This window comes from Anabrus simplex, chromosome 1 (assembly GCF_040414725.1).
Source record: "Anabrus simplex isolate iqAnaSimp1 chromosome 1, ASM4041472v1, whole genome shotgun sequence".
NCBI lineage: Eukaryota > Metazoa > Arthropoda > Insecta > Orthoptera > Tettigoniidae > Anabrus > Anabrus simplex.
Window position 1 is genome coordinate 220,402,500 of NC_090265.1, and position 17,832 is coordinate 220,420,331.

General features: G+C 38.3%; 1 protein-coding gene across 1 annotated transcript in view; it reads right to left on the reverse strand.

Annotated features, from left to right (window-relative positions):
• Positions 1-7,216: 7,216 nt before the first annotated feature.
• LOC136885838 (probable phosphoserine aminotransferase) overlaps positions 7,217-17,832 on the reverse strand; it is a 70,874-nt gene continuing 60,258 nt past the window's right edge. Inside the window, exons 7-8 of the mRNA XM_067158549.2 lie at positions 12,164-12,430; positions 7,217-7,515 (exon numbers count right to left, since the gene is read on the reverse strand). Coding sequence (XP_067014650.2) covers positions 7,410-7,515; positions 12,164-12,430 — 373 coding nt within the window. The 3' untranslated portion in view covers positions 7,217-7,409. The remainder of the gene's footprint in view (positions 7,516-12,163; positions 12,431-17,832) is intronic.

Below are 17,832 nucleotides of genomic sequence, written 5' to 3' on the forward strand. Positions count from 1 at the left end.
ATTTGTGACTCCGCCATGATGGTCACCTTTGGTAAAGTTTTTTCTGTGCAAGACTCGATTAAGAGTTAGTGGAATATAATGTGATACTCCAGGCTAATAGCCATGTAAACTAGGGTGTTCGCCTTAGTTGTAGTGTAAATGGGTTTTAATGTATTTCCTATTTACCATTCTTTAGTATTAGTGTGACTGGAATATCTGAGTGAGTGTACTTCATTGCAATATGACCTAGCAACGTAAGCTATCGGATTATATTAAGTTGGACACCCAAAGATGTTAGTACAAGTATCTTCTTAATTGTTTCGAAACTGTTCTACTGCCGGATTATTTGGATAAGAAGAATGTGAGTAACACACTATCATTGACATTAATATTGTGGGGAATTTCGGCAACGCCGTGAGTATTATTTCGAGTCAACTTCGCAACCGTAATTGAAATTACGCCTATCTTTAATGGACATGTTGGCCACCGTTTATTCATTAAATTAAACTGGAATTTCTTCTGGATCGGACATTTTAATGATATAAATTGTATCTTCAAACTATTAAAATGTAGTCTAACAAGATTTTTGTAAAATTATATATCCAAATTATAATTAATTATGGAGTAATTCTGGAAGTTGGTATATGCACAGATGAGAGGCAAATTATTCCATTCATTTCATTTTATAGAGATTATCGTTGTGATTCCTTTTTTGGTTTCTTAATGTTATTGTGATGATTATTATTATTTATGTTGGTTGGTGTATTTCCTTCTATTTTTCCTGGTTCATATTTGAGGTATCTATTGCACTGTTATCAATGTATTGGATGATGTTGTGTGCTAGTATTATTTTCGTAATGGATCATTCTTTGACTCCTTTCTGGGATGGTTTATTTCCTGTCTTATTCCAGGGCCTCCTAAAATTTAAATTTATAAACGGCATTTTGATCCTCTAATATTTTGTTGGAGGAAATGACAAATTCAAAATACTATACATTATTGTTATAATATTGTGGTTGTAGGAAACTGAAATTTGTTTCTCCGATTCCTTAAAGAGATGTTTACGCTCCTCAGACTATTCACGTCCGTGTTTTCTTGTTTTCTTTCATTATTGCGTGTCATTTATCTTATCTCCCTGTACGCTAATTTTGTGTGGGCCTTGCCTGTTGTTGATGAATGATGTTGGCTTGGTTTGGGAAGCTGTTGGCTTCATCGTGTGTACCATTATTCTGTTAACTGTGGAATTACGTCAAGATAGGATGGTGGGTGTGCAAATGGAACTGCTGACTGTACAGATATTTGTAAAAGTAATCCAGGGTCATCACAGTGGCCATTAGTTCACGGCAGTTCACTTGGCAGTTCCTCTCAGCTTTGGTTAATGTCTTGCTATAGTACGCTATTGCCTTTATCTGTCCATCCTTGATCTGTAACAAAACCCCACCAATCCCCACATTGCTGATGTCTGTGTCAATCACAAACATTTCTCCATGCTAGGGATAACCCAAGATGGGTGCTGCACGCAGGAAATCGTTGAGTGACCGGAACATGGTCTCAGCTTCCGATGGCCATCAGAAAGGCCTCTTTTCCTCTGTGAGCTACTTGAATGGCTTTGAGATGTGGGTGAAGCTAGCAATGAATCTCTGACAGTAGGTACACAAGCCATGAAAACTTCTCAGCTCTCACTTGTCCTTCAGCACAGGCCCCTCTCTCATGGCTTTGAGCTTTCCCAAGTCGGTGGCCACTCCCTTGGCTTACAAAATATGGCCTAGGTTGCGTATGTTCTGCCAGAATAGTTGACACTTCCCAGGATTCAATTTCAGGTGAGCACATCATAAATACTTGCTAACCAGTATGGATTTTTACCAGGAAAGTCCACTATAGATGCAATTCAGACCATAAGGAATCTGATAGAAAAACACAAAGATACCAAAAAAGACGTGCACATTGCTTTCATCGATCTCGAGAAGGCATTCGATAAAGTACCAAGAGATTTGTTTTGGACAGCATTACGAGCTTATGGCATTCCAGAATCTCATGTGAAATTGATCCAGGATATGTACAAGGGTGCAAACACCCGTGAGAGATGCATTGCGGATGTATCAAAATCTTTTCCTGTCAAAATTTTTGTTTACTAGGGCAGTTTTCTCAGCCCCCTACTTTTCATCATTGTCATGAATTTCCTGACAATGGAAATCACAGATGCACTTATGAAGACATTACTGTTTGCTGATGATGTGACACTAATCTGCAACAATCTGATATTGCTTCAGGAGGTATTTGAATAATGGCGAAAAGTGCTGGAAGACAATGGACTGAAAGTGAGCCGGTCAATGACTGAACATCTTCACTGCACTTTCAAAGATTCCATGTCTTCAATGCCAGATATTTTACTTGAGTGGTGGAGAAACTGGTTGGACGTGATGAGGATGTAAATCACAGGATCATTGTAGGCTGGCTGAAGTGGAAACAAAATTCACCTGTGTTCTGCGATACGAGGATGCCACCAAAGCTAAAATAAAAGCTCTACATGACAATGGTGAGGCCTGCACTGACTTTTGTTGACTTTGCAGTTACAAGTTCACTGCATTTGAGTTTTCCACTCGACACAGTTTTTACTCTCGATCGTAACACGTTAACAAACTCTCATGCAGGCGATCACAGAGCACTTTAGTGGGTCAAACTCCTAGTCAGAACAGCTTCCCCAGTTCCAGAACATTTCACAATAGCATGCCCTGTGGAACTCCGTCATAGCTATCTGATGGACTCACTCCCATTGAAAGACTCATGACCACAGAGATAAGTTATTGTTGTAAATAACATAAATAATGTTGTAAATAACATCTATACAACACGTGTAATTTGTATTGAAAAGGTTGAACCTTATAAATAACTTATCTCTGTGAACTCAGTTCATTACGGAAACAACAATGAAGCTTATATCTTTGAAAGACTCATGACCGTCATACTGCTTACTTTCGCTCTTAATTGACATATTGAAGATTGACTCCAAACCGACTGGCATGCACCAGTTGCACTCTTTATAAAGACCCATAGAAGATTCTAGTAGTTCCCATTTCCAAATCATTCAGGTTGCCTGGTCCTTTGTTAACCAGCTTCTTCTAAGCGCTTTCTCATCATGAGCCTCAATAATTCGCAGGTGCTATTATTTCGCTTGGTGCTGGCCCCATCCATATTGTCGCCCCTGTGATACAATTATCATCACTCGTTGGCGTTCCTCCCTGCTACCCTGCATCAGCCTTCACTGTCACAACATAATATTCTATACTAACACATCTTCATTATAGACTGTTATGCCTTTCAACATTCAGTCTGCAAGCCTCCACAATCTTCTATTTACAACTAGCTCTGTGGCTTGGTATAGTTCCATACCTCTCATCATTAAGTCATAAAGAACTAAGCCTAACGATCGTCGCCTTGGTCTTCCTCTACTTCTCTTACCCTCCATGACCGAGTCCATTATTCTCCTAAGTAATCTATCCTGCCCCTACCACCAAAGCTGGTTTATATATACAGCTTCATCCATGAAGCTTATTCCTAATGGGCGTTTCATTTTGAAAACCCTCATGTCATTGTTTCTACCTGTTTGAACAACAATCATTCTCACTGCTTTCATGTTTGTTATTTCTAACTATCCTGACTCCACCCAGCTTTCACTTCTATACAGCAAAGTCAGTCTGCAGACCAATGTAAACATAGTTTCATCTGATAACTCACTTCCTTACAAAATAACATTATTGCAACTGCAAGCTCACTGCTGCATCTTGATTCAATTTCACTTTATATTACCCTCATGGGAGAATACACATCCTAATAATAATAATAATAATAATAATAATAATAATAATAATAATAATAAAAACCAAACTCCAATGCGCAATAGCCCCGAAGGGGAATGGCCTACCAAACAACTGCTGCTCAGCCTGAAGGCCTGCAGATTATGAAGTGTTGTGTGGTCAGCATGTCGAAAATAATAATAATAATAATAATAATAATAATAATAATAATAATAATAATTGTAATTGTATGGCCTGAGATACTCATTCAGTTTTTAATCCACTTAGGCTGCATTCAGGCCAGTTTTGACTGGCAATTTTACTCAACCAGATTACAGAAAAACCAGAATGTTCAGTACAACCCATGAATGTTCCAACAATTTCTTTTAACTAAATTTCACCTTTGCTTTATAGACATTGCAGTACTTTCATTCAGCAGTAAATAGCTCACCATGGATTACTAATGTTGCCACAAGTGTTTCTTCAGCAATGAGTGTGGCTTCTCACCCACAGCAGCTCTCAACATGGGAGCATGGAGTGGCAACTACATAACCCTAACTGTGTCTGATATTGCTTCTACTTACTTGTGCAAGACTTTATGATGCAGATAATTTTTCAAAGTGGATGTTGGATAAATTTCCAACTTCTGTGAAATCATTTAGAATAGAACATGTTAACGCTTTAAAATACAATAGATTCTCTGCATGTACATGATTCTAAACATAATTTCACCAACATAGAACAGGACATGCAAATACATGAAATAATAAACAAAGGCCCCCTACTTAACACAACCGAAAATTGTTACATTCATCTTGACCAGTATTTTAATCATAATTTCAATTTAAACGACATTTCAGAGAAACCAAATATTCTTTTTATTTTCTTATCTTCATTTTTTTAAATGTTAAATCTTTAAAACTCAAATTCGATTTTCAATGGCCTGCATAGTATCCATCCATGTCTTTTACCCCCATTACCTCATCCACCTGCCCCACCTTAAATCCACTCCCCTTTTCTCCTATCCCTCTTCCCCACCTTCTCCTTCCCCTCTCCCTTTCTCCTCTTTCCCTTTCCGCTCTTACATATTTCTAAATTCAGCCCCTCACTGTATCACGCTGGCAATGCGAGTTATATATTATACTTTTCTCGATCAATTCATTGCCTTTAAAATCTTTCCCTCATCTAAATTGGCTTTTATTACTCTCACTATGTCTTTTTATTTCCACATTGAACTGGGAATTAAAATCAACCATGGTTCAGAACAATATGACCTTTAAATTGATCTCTTCGCCAGCATTTATCTTAAAGATGCCTTCATTTGTCAGCTGTGATTCTCAATTGTTCTTGTACCGGGAGGTACACCTCAACTCCGCACATTCAAAATAAGTGCCTTAATGAACTCCTCTACTGACCAAAATGTGAAATTGCTACTACATAAAGTTGAGACTTTAATCAGAAGATGTCACTACTGAAGTATTAAGTAATTGAGTTATTCCAAAGTTGCCTAAACTGACTGGTGTTATTTGCTGTGTGTTTGTTTACATCAAGAAATTTGGACGTTTTTCCATAGATGTCACTACCAAAGAACTATAGTCATGCACTCTGGTGCAAGGTAAAGGAAGTGTTTTTACTTTTTTTAAATGTAATTCTAGGTCTGCAACACTTCTGTCTCATTCCACCAGTTTTGAATCTGGCCAATGAAAATTTTCTGTAATTAATTTTCAGCCTATCACAGGCTTCTTGTTCAGTTTTGAGTGGAACTTTTGGGGTTCAACCAATAAGAATGAGACGGTGTGTATGGATTAGCCCAGAATTCTCTCGAACCTTCCCTGAGGGTATATAAATTGCGGCTTTTCGAGTTTCCTTGCCTATTGATCGTCATCTTTCTGAGTGTGTGTGTTAAGGCAGGAGGCCTCTTTCTTTGGCTGGCAGAACATCTACCAAGTAATGGCCACATAAATTCAATCTTTCTTGCTGTTTCTAAATACTTATCCGAGAGGAAGGTCCGAATTTCTAACTATGTTACCGTTTTAATGTAAACCTCTTCCTTTTCATGTAAAATTTCATAAAGTCTTTAACTGTAAATCGAGAGAGAGAGTGAGTTACCCTCTCGAGCTCCCCTTCATCTTGGTTTGAGGTGACTGCGTTTTCGTAACTGTTTTCTTCCTGTAATGTATTAAAGTTATTTCCATGCGAGCCACCTCAGTAGTTTGGGACTAGCCCCAGATTCATCGACCGAGAGCCCTGTAGGTTTTTAATATTTCATTATCTGGGAGCGCAGTGTACGCCTCCATTCAGTTTGTGTTCGGGCCATTTATTTAACCTGTTCTTTTCCACAAAGGCCTGGTAGGTTGAGTACTAGATACCCCTGTGTAAAACTATTTCCATTTGTAATTCGTGCCTTGTGAGGCCAGAGAGTGTAATATTTTGATGTAATGTTGCCTTGAGTGGGCTGTAAGAAATCGAGAGCATGTAAGCTCTTTTCAAAGTTTTGTTATAGTGTGAGGTGCCCATGGAAGGCTAAAAATTGTAAATTTTGGAGCAAGTGCTCTTCAATTGGGGGATTTCTGCCCTTGACTAAATTATTCCTCATTTTGAATTGTAAATTTTGTAAACTTGATCTTGTAGCTCGGATCTTGGAAATCAAGGGCTTGAAGCCCACAATTGTTAAATGCCCTATTCTGGGATTCTCTATTTTAATCCACAAATTTGTTATTGTTCACTCAGTGAAGAAAATTAAGTCGGAAATTCTAGAAGAAATATAACCTTTAGTTAAACTTTTAATTCAATTTTGATATTGTAGCTAGACCCATTCAAGCCCACACCTTCTTTCACCTCTCTGCGCTCCACAGATACCCCGGAACAGTTCTAACACTGCAGGTTTACTTATTTCTCTTCACAATGATTTTTAATTTCAACTTTTCTGCATAACAAGACAACTAGCTATTTGCATCTTAATATATGAAACATACGATTATAAGATTTAACATCAAGCTATTTATTCATCTTCACATCAAGATTTTAAAGACATTTAAAAGCTAGTGCTTTATACTCGAGTGTTATATAGCTCCACACAAACTTTTGTCTTGAAAAAATCTTTATATCTTCCACGTTACTTGTTATTCTTCTGTGCATTGCTTTCATCTTTTACCTTTTGAACAATCAGCTGATGATGACCCAGATCTGGGTCAAAACCGGTGCCATTTGTGATCAGCTTGTGATGTAACCTTGCATTACTAAGTGTTATTGTATTGAATAGGTGGAAACATAATATATTATTAATTTAATTGTATAGGACTGCGATAAGATATCCAAAACCCTTCAATGAAGCAGCAACAATATTCATATTAAACCAGCTGTCTGTGTTGAAGATAAAAATAGAAACATGGTATGGAAACATACTCTTCATGGTCAGTACAGACGGCAGTACAAGCCAGTCATAAAATTTCTATAATATTTTATTCTGTAAATAATTTATATTAATGTACAAAAAATATAGCAAACATAACAAAAGAAATATCATTAAACAATAACAGAACATCCCGATCAATTATGATGAGGAACATGTAGAGTGGCCCAACTGCACTTGCATTGATCTACCTCACCAAGCATGTAGATCAATTACTGAGATTTTCACTTATTATGTTGATTACAAAATTCAGTCATGTATTGAGCAAGAATCTTAACATCTTCAAGGCTCACAGCATTGTACAGAGATGCACGAATTCCTCCCACAGACCTGAAATTGAAATAAATAGAAAAATATTGACCATTATTGCACAAAAATTCTACCCAACATTTAAAAGTAAACTTGTTAATGTACTGTTACAGAGCTAAATGCAGATACATAATCTTCATTGTATACTTAGTTATATTTAGAAAGACTGGAACACATACCGTAATACAGTAAACAAATTGATAAGTCAGAGTGGGAAAAGGGAGCATAACAGAGAAGACAAAGACAAACATGGAAAAATAAAAAAGGACAATTACTACATCTTCAAATCTATGGGCGCTCTCCTCATCAATCCCAATTCTTCTACATACATTTTTTATCATCCGCATAAGAAGTAATTTCTGTTTCTCAGCTTCAACAGGAGGGCAAGTGTAAACATTCACTGATGAACCATCGTGATGGATCCTCAGTCTTGATGTGAAAAGTGTAGGATACACTCCCAGAAAATCATGCCTCACTAACCTCACAGTGTCAGTCACCACATCATTTCAGCAACAGAAAATAAATCTCAGTTAGATGTAATCTATACATATCTGGCCAAAGCATTCAACTTAGTGGATCATGCACTTCTTCTTCATCATAAGCTCGCTACCAGATTTGATATCCACGGCCCCATCTTGTCACTAATAACTAGTTTCCTTTCCGACAGAAAACAAAGAGTGGTACTCCCTGAATCTGCCTCATCATGGTTATCTGTGTTATCAGGCGTATCTCAAGGCAGTATACTTGGACCCCTACTCTTTGTTCTCTAAATCGATGACATAATTCTTTGCACCCAAAATAGTCAGTGTTCCTTCCTCTTGTATGCTGATGACCTGAAAATCATAAGGCAAATGTCTACGTCTGATGATTGTGATGAATTACAGACAGTTCTGAATTTGTGTAGTGACTGGTTTAAGAAATGAAATGTTAAGAAGTGTAACACAGTATCTTTTTCATTGCTAAAGCAAGAAATGAACACTCCCTACACCATCTAGAGAAATACAGTACACTGCAATAGGCTTCTGAGGTAAGAGAGACCTAGGTGTTATAATCGACTGTAAACTGACCTCCTCTGCTCATATTGAGTCAATAAAATCCTGAGCTACCGGTATGAGTAGCCTATGCATTCTTTACAGGTTTACTGAAATTAATGATATTACCGTCCTAAAATTATACTCGGTCTCCTATGTTCTCCCCATTATTGACTTTTCAAATCAAATCAAAAATAATTTTATTTGCTAATGAGATGTCTACCTTGGTGGCAAATGATACACGAAAATACATTATTATCAAGCACTAAATTTTAAATTAAAAAGAAATTAAGACATTTTCCTAAAATACAGTTTACACTTACAATTTTTGTATTAAACACACAGCTCATCCTTAAATTTATATTATTTACAAAATTCTACTCATAATATCTTGTGTACTTACGCACATAATCAACTTATATACAGTATGTGGAATCACTTCAAATAATACTATACAACTGCTATAAGATTTAAATTTACTTTTTTTTTTTTTTTTTTTTTTTTTTTTTTTTTTTTTTTTTTTTTTTTTTACACAGTTTGTTACCTAACATTCATAATGGCCTACTGGTTTTAACCAGAGCTCCTTTTTCCACCGCCTTTCAGAGTTCCTGAAGGGCCTTCACAGCTACCGTAGTGGTCCCAGGACGCTCAAAGTCCCCATTATACTTCACCCCCTACAGGCAGTCTCCTATTTGGTCCTCATGTATTATCACAAACATATCTCAACTGTGATGTTGTTAGGCATAAAGAGCATATCTTTGTTATTGAAGGATGTCTTAGCTTGATTAATACTGCAACCGGATCTCTTTTACTTCTGCTGTCACCTGTTATTTTGCTTCCTAACGGGGTAAATCCTTTATTGTTAAGACTTGCAATCCTGATTTTAAGAACACAACTAAATTAACATCGTGGACTACCTGGGTATAATTGATCCAAGAAGCCGCTTACAGTTCTCCAATGTATTTTATCTTCATAAAATAATCAATGGCTATACCAAATGCAATACTCTTCCGACATACTTCCCTATACACGTGGGTTCCCCCGCTCAACACACAACCGGCATACTCATCATGTGTTCCGCCCATGCCTAACCTTCCAACAAAACTCTATCGTCCACCGTCTCCCTACTCTTGGTAACTCACTGCCTGATATTGACATATTCACACCCTTTGCATCCTTCAAACACAAAATTAAAAGATTCCTTTGAATTGGTCAGTCCGCAAGGAGGAAATGAGTGAAATTTCAAACTTCAACAACAGAGTCATTGATATGTTTGTCAGCTAGAAGAACAGACATGTTCAACTCCTGTACAAGCAATGCTGTTATTTGGTAAGTTCAGTTCTGTACTTCTATTATTATTTTAAAATTTACGTTTTTAAACTTTATTATTATTTATTAGTTGAGTGTTTTTGTAGTACAACTTAGGTCAATCATGTTTTAAAAGGTTTACCTCCATTCCCACTTTCAAGATCACCTTACTAACAAACACTAACAAAAATGGTCATAAGCCACCACTGCCTAGGAGAGTATTAGATTCACCCTTAAATGGAAAGAAAAGCAGGAGACTTATGAGATGATAGACACTTATTTAATTATTTTGATCTGAGCGTATGGAAGCAGTTGACGTTACTTTCTAGCTAATTCATAGAGGCTTGCAGTCAGAAAGTGGAAAACCACTACAACTTATAATGAAAATATGTGTACCGCAAGGAGATCTACTAGGACTTCACATAACATGCTTGTCATCTATTCTCCCAATTGGATGTTTGAGAGGCTAGATAGGGTCCTGTTTTCTATGATAATGAGTCAAGCTTATATTATGATTTGCATAATCTACTAATGAAGAGTGTACAAATAATTTCTCAGAATGTAAAAGGAGCCCTCCTGTGCCAATATGAGATGAATATCTCAAGCTGTTAATGCTATCTCCCCCATGGTCTGGTACCTTGAGATGTTTGGAAGGCTTGATTGTCTCAGTGTATCCAAAAGTGGTGCCTGTGAGATCTGCAGACTCTGTTTTCTTCTTAGGTTGTCAACCCTGAGGTTGGTTTGCAGCAGTTCTCCAAGAGCCCTGGTCTTGTGCCAATCTTTTCAGGCTGGCCTTCTGGCCCCAACTTGGCTCAGTCCGGTGGTATTTGAAGGTGCTCAAATACATCAGCCTCGTGTCGGTAGATTTACTGGCACGTAAAAGAACTCCTGCGGGACTAAATTCCGGCACCTCTGCGTCTCCGAAAACCGTAAAAGAGTAGTCAGTGGGTCATAAAGCAAATAGCATTATTATTATTACAATCTTTTCAGCTCCATGTAAGATTAGCAACCCTGCTCGTCCACTAGTTAACCTATGTAGGTAGTTTAGCCTAGGCTTGCCTCTACAGTTTCTTCCCTCTACTGAACCCACCATGATAATGGCCAGTAGACTTCTATGCCTGATTATGTGTCTCATTTAGATGTTTCTTCTTTTCCTCATGTACTTTGCCATGCATGGCATCTCTCATATTCTTCTCAGTACTTCTTGGTTGCTAACTCTGTCTGTCCAGGATGTCTTCAGCATTCTTCAGCAACGCCATAACTCGAATGCTTCAACTCTTCTTCTGTCTGTCACGCCTAGTGTCCAGGTTTAACTTCCATAGAGGAACACACTCCACATACAAATATCTTGACCAGTAGCTTTCTTAGCCTCAAGCTGATGTTGTTAGGCATGAAGAGCTTATCTTTGTTATTGAAGGATGTCTTAGCTTGATTAATACTGCTGACGGATCTCTTTTACTTCTGCTATCAGCTCTTATTTTGCTTCCTAAGTGGGTAAATCTGCAATGTTATTCACATGTTTCTCCAGCTTCAGTATGATCCTAGTAGGGCAGCCCAAACTAATAAGTTTGAAGATGAAAGACTAGACTACATGACAGACTTCCACAATGACTAGAAGCCCATGAGGATGACAAACATCCAACAGACTCAGGTAAGTTAGTTCGAGGTGGAGCTGTAGTTCAAATGAATGGTTGGAATACTACGAAGGGTTAATTTTCAGTCACTAAGGTGGCAGCCTCACCAGGTTTTGTATTACAGAAACCAACAAGAATAACAGATGATCTTATTTGTTGTTGATGACTTTTGGCATGATAAGGAAAAGTATACACGTGAGGACCCTGAGAGAGAGAACAGGCCAAGACAGGTGACCAAGGAGATGATCTCATACAAGCTATACATTCTTGGTTTGAGTGGCTCAGACGGTTGAGGCGCTGGCCTTCTGGCCCCAACTTGGCCGGTTCGATCCTGGCTCAGAACGGTGGTATTTGAAGGTGCTCAAATATGTCAGCCTCATGTTGGTAGATTTACTGGCACGTAAAAGAACTCCTGCGGGAAAAATTTCTGGCACCTCGGCGTCTCCGAAAACCGGAAAAGTAATTAGTGGGACGTAAAGTCAATAACATTAATTTATACATTCTTGGTCTCAGTGAGATCAGAAGGATTGACTATTGAAGAAGAAGCTTAGAAAGCTGGAAAATTTTGAGCAGAAGTGAAGAACATAGCCGTGAAGTGACAGATGGAGATAATTCTTGGAGTCCCTATTTGTGTGGAATGAAAGGAATTAAGTCAAGTTAATGCTCTGAAGAAATTTTAGTAAGTCTCATATATACCTGTGTCCTTTTAGCTGCAGCATCCCTCTCTTCTGGGCTCCATTCAGAAATTCCTTCTCCAGAGCCTCATTTCCTTGAGCTCCTCCTATACGGAATGGAACATTCATACGACTTCTTGCTGCACTCTTAACTGGGCAACTGTAGAAGCCATTGGAATTATCGATGATGTCATATATTAGGTGACTCTTCTCTATAGCTCTTGCTTCCATTCCTTTTAAGCCACCATTCCTCCTGATCCACTCAAAAACACGGCTCATGACATAAATTCTGAAAGGGAAAGGAATAATTCATTGCATATTCATTTAGTCTAATTACTTCTCAATTTATGTGTAGTCATTTTGACAAAGTATTCCATGCAAAATATCTTAATTGCAGAAATATTTATATTTTTATATTATGATTTGCATAGTCTACTAATGAAGAGTGTACAAATAATTTCTCAGAATCTAAAAGAAGTCCTCCTGTGCCAATATGCTAATTTTCTGATCAACTTGTTTACTTATACTGATGCAAGCTCAAAACCCATAAAACTGGATGAACAGCTTACCTTTTTAGTACTTCCAATATAGTTTTGGTTCTTAGTCATTTACCACCTGCTTTCATCTTTATCTTATGTCAATCAATCAATCAGTCATTACTGGTCTGCATTTAGGGCAGTCGCCCAGGTGGCAGATTCCATATTTGTTGTCTTCCTAGCCTTTTCTTAAATGATTGCAAAGAAATTGGAAATTTATTGAATATCTCCCTTGGTAAGTTATTCCAATCCCTAACTTCCCTTCCTATGTTCAAATATTTTCCCCATTTTTTCCCCTTGAATTCCAACTTTATCTTCATATTGTGATCTTTCTTACTTTTAAAGACACCACTCAAACTTATTTGTCTACTAATGTTGTTCCCCAGGTAGCAGGTAGGGACCCTCTTCGGAGGCAGCCCTAGCCAGGGAGTGGCGCCCCTGCCTATGTGGGTCCCAGAGCACACTGGCCCGGTGTGTAACATGTGGTAAGGGTTACGAGTGAAGACCTCAGCGGAATCTTCAGCGGAGAAGATGGTCTTCAGAATAGTGGAGATTGCAAAAGAGGCAGCCCTGTACTTGGGGATTAATACGAGTACAACCTGCTGCCTTGCAGGTTGATAGGGGACTATCAAAGGCTAAGGGAGAAAACCGACAGAAATATCCTCTCTCGCCTTAATTGGCTCTTAAAGGTCACTCTTTTGTCCTTGAGTTGGGAAACTGGCTTTAAAGGCAGAGGAAGCACAAAGGTGGTCAACAGCATAAGAATGTAGAACCCACTGGACAACGACTACATTAAAGGCCTGATAGCAAATCCTAGTAATCATTATGGCTGTGCTCATAACAAAATTATCATCATCCGGAGTAAGTTCCTCAGTCGGATCTCCGGGAGGAACAGTTGTGAGTACAGGCATGAAGAAAATCAAGTGTGAAGAAAAAATTGAAGTGGCAACCTGGAATGTGAGAACAATGAGTCAAGGAGGAATATTACATAATATGATTAAAGAAATGGATAGGATGGAGATAGACGTACTTGGTGTTAGTGAGATGCGATGGCCGAATACGGGAGATATTTACATAAATGAACATAGAGTGCTATATTCAGGTAGAGCTGATGGAATGCATGAATATGGAGTCGGTGTAATATTTTCAGCAGAAGTAGCAAGGTGTCTCAAAAGTTTCACACCTGTATCAGCCAGAATAATGATGTTACAGCTGAGTGCTAGGCTTATTGATATAAACATAATAAGTGTATGCGCCTACAGTGGACAAGAAGATGAAGAGGTAGAAGAATTCTACGAAAGCATACATGGAATTTTGGAAAACCTTAACAAACATGACCTGACAATTGTGATGGGAGATTTCAGTACGAAAGTTGGGGAAGGTAGGACCATTTGGACTAGGAGAGAGGAATTCCAGAGGGGATGATCTTGAAAATTTTGCGATGTCAAATGATTTAGTGATTATGAACACTTGCTTCAAACTCCCACCTAGATGACTATATAAATGAAAGTCTCCAATGGACAAACCCGGAAAATGTGTGAGAAACCAGATTGATTTCATGTTGGTAAATAAACGTTTCAGGAACAGTTGCACCACAGTGAAAACCTACCTGGGTGCAGACGTCAACTCAGATCACACACCACTTATTGGAGTTTTCAAAGTCAAAATGAAGAAAGTAAACAGGAAGAACAGGCAAAACTACAATTTGAGGAAAATGAAAGACCCAATAGTGAAACAGAACATGCAAGTAGAACTTAACTCAAAGATTATCACAGAGGAAAACATCACCAGTAATAATGTCAAATTAGAATTGACTAAACTACAAAACTCTGTACAGCAAAGAAAAGAGAAGCACATGAAACCAGAGGAAAAAAAGAGAAAGTCATGGATGACGGATGAAATACTGAAGCTAATGGAGAAAAGAAGAGTCAGTAAAGGAAAACCTTCAGAATACAGAAAGATAAATGCAGACATCAGAAGAAAGATCAGGGAGGCAAAAGAAAAAGTGGAGCAGTATGGGGAGATTGAGTTATATCAAAGTAGGTGTGACAGCTTCAATGTACACAGGAAAGTAAGAGAATTAAGAGGGAAATACAGGGATAATACTGGTGGAAAATTAATAGCTGAAGCCGGGAACTTGATGGTGGATTTAGAAGACAAGAAAAAGATCTGGAAAAAATATTTAGAAAATTTATTTCATGACACTAGATGTGCTTTTACACAAAATACAAGTGAAATAAGTAGCACAGATATATTAGAAGTTCAAACAGCCATCAATCAGATGAAGGATGGAAAGGCAGTGGGACCAGATAAAGTAGAAGCAGATTTCTTAAAATTGATGGATGAAAATCATGTGAAATGGTTGACCAAAATTTTCAACCAAATTTATGTATCCAGAAATATCCCATTGGAATGGCTGAAATCAGCGCTCATCACCTTGCCAAAAAATCCAAATGCAAAACAATGTGGAGATTACCGCATGATAAGCTTGATGAGTTATCTCTGTAAAGTGTTCTTGAAGGTGGTACACATAAGAATATACAGACTGTGTGAAGATCAGATAGCCCCTAATCAGTTTGGGTTTGTTAAAGCAGTAGGTGCGAGAGAAGCCTTGTTCAGTGTGCAGGTACTATTTCAGAGATGTAGAGATGTAAATAAGTATGTATTTGCTTGTTTAATAGACTACCACCGAGCTTGATAGCTGCAGTCACTTAAGTGCGGCCAGTATTCGGGAGATAGTAGGTTCGAACCCCACTGTCAGCAGCCCTGAAAATGGTTTTCCGTGGTTTCCCATTTTCACACCAGGCAAATGCTGGGGCTGTACCTTAATTAAGCCCATGGCCGCTTCCTTCCCACTCTTAGCCCTTTCCTGTCCCATCGTCACTGTAAGACCTATCTGTGTCGGTGCGACGTAAAACAACTAGCAAAAAAAAACAGACTACCAGAAGGCCTTTGACCACGTAAAACATGAAAAATTGATGGAGATTTTGAGAAATATTGGAATGGAGGAAAGAGATCTGTGAATCATCAAGACGCTGTACTGGAATCAAACAGCAGTGTTGCGTGTTGAAGGAGAACACACTGAAGCAGTCAAAATCCTGAGAGAAATGAGGCAGGGATGTACCTTGTCACCTATACTACTTCATTTGTATTCAGAACAGATAATTTAGAGAAGCCTTGGAAGATATAGAAGAAGGAATTTTGATAAATGGAGTGAGATTAAACAACATCCGGTATGCTGATGATACGATTGTATTTGCTGATACTATCCAAGCACTACAATCACTAATGGATTGAATTGTAAGAAACAGCAGCCAATACGGGCTTGAAATAAACATTGCAAGGCAAAACTCATGGTTATAAGTAAAGCCCGGATTTTTATGCAGTAACAGGTTATATTGTAAACTAATTAGGTTAGTAGGAAGTGTCGGCCACCCGCTCTTCCGTAGTGTAGCAAGAGTAACATAAATTGTAGTGGTTCTGATAGGCCGTACCCCTAATGTTCATGCAAACCCCATAGCATAGTTGTTGTGAGGGTAGACTATACTTGCTACTCGCTTCAGTTAGTTTGCATTCTAACCTATTAATGTCGGCCACCCGCTCTTCCATAGTGTAGCAAGAGTAACATAAATTATAGGGGTTCTGATAGGCCGTACCCCTAATGTTCATGCAAACCCCATAGCATAGTTGTTGTGAGGGTAGACTATACTTGCTACTCGCTTCAGTTAGTTTGGATTCTAACCTATTAATGCATAAACATCCGGGCTCTAGTTATAAGTAAGGAAAATATTTCTGGATTAAACTTGGTCATAAATCACAGGAGTATAGAAAGGGTAAAACAATATTCGTACCTTGGAACCATAATGAAGACTGGGATTGCTCACAAGAAGTCAAGGTACACATTGGAAAAGCAAGAAGTGTGTTCCAGATAATGAGTAATGTGTTTAAAAGCCACAATCTAACTTCAGTAACTAAAATAAGACTTTTGCACTGCTCTGTATTTTCTGTTCTTTAATATGGTGTAGAGACATGGACCTTAAATAAAAAACAGAGAAGAAGCTGGAGGACCGGGCGAGTTGGCCGTGCGCGTAGAAGCGCGCGGCTGTGAGCTTGCATCCGGGAGATAGTAGGTTCGAATCTCACTATCGGCAGCCCTGAAAATGGTTTTCCGTGGTTTCCCATTTTCACACCAGGCAAATGCTGGGGCTGTACCTTAATTAAGGCCACGGCCGCTTCCTTCCAACTCCTTGTCCTTTCCTATCCCATCGTCGCCATAAGACCTATCTGTGTCGGTGCGACGTAAAGCCCCTAGCAAAAAAAAAGAAGCTGGAGGCCTTTGAAACATGGCTTTATAGGCAGATCCTGAGAATATCTTGGACCCAGAGAGTGACAAACGTGGAGGTAATGAGAAGGATGAACACAATACCTCAGTTGATCAAGATAGTGAAATGCCGAAAGCTGCAGTATCTGGGACATATCATGATCAATACAGATAGATATGACCTACTCCAAAAATTACTGCTGGGGAAAATCAACAGCAAAAGAGGTCCTGGAAGAAGATGAATATCTTGGCTTGATAATCTTAGAGGCTGGTGCAATGTGTCATCAGCTAAACTGTTCCGCACTGCCACAAACCAGACCAAAATAGCCATCATGATCGCAAACATATGAAACGGATAGGCACTGAGAGAAGAGGAAGAATGTTGTTCCACGCCATCTCTCCACTGACAGCTCGGAACATACCACTTAATTTGCATACAAATTTGTATTTTTTATTTTTCTATCGCACCCTTTCAATACAATTGATTTTGTGTTGTTAGAAGTTCACATTGCTACAACACTACATTAAAAGGGATATGTTTCGCTTGGTTTCAAGCATCCTCAGCCTTTGTAATTTATCTCAAGGTTAATTTGCTTATAACTAATTTGTACTTAATTATGATTCTAAAAACTAAGTGCTAAAATACGTAAACATAGGCATTTGTAAACACAATGGACAGTTTAACGATTTAAATGACAATGCTAAAATTGGGATATTCGTTGATTCTAATAACATTGACGTCCAAAACACAATAATATCTTCACAATAACGAGATTTGGCTAAAATTCTCAAGTTCTTTGTTTTTTAAAAACAATTGTTAGTTGACTTATTGTA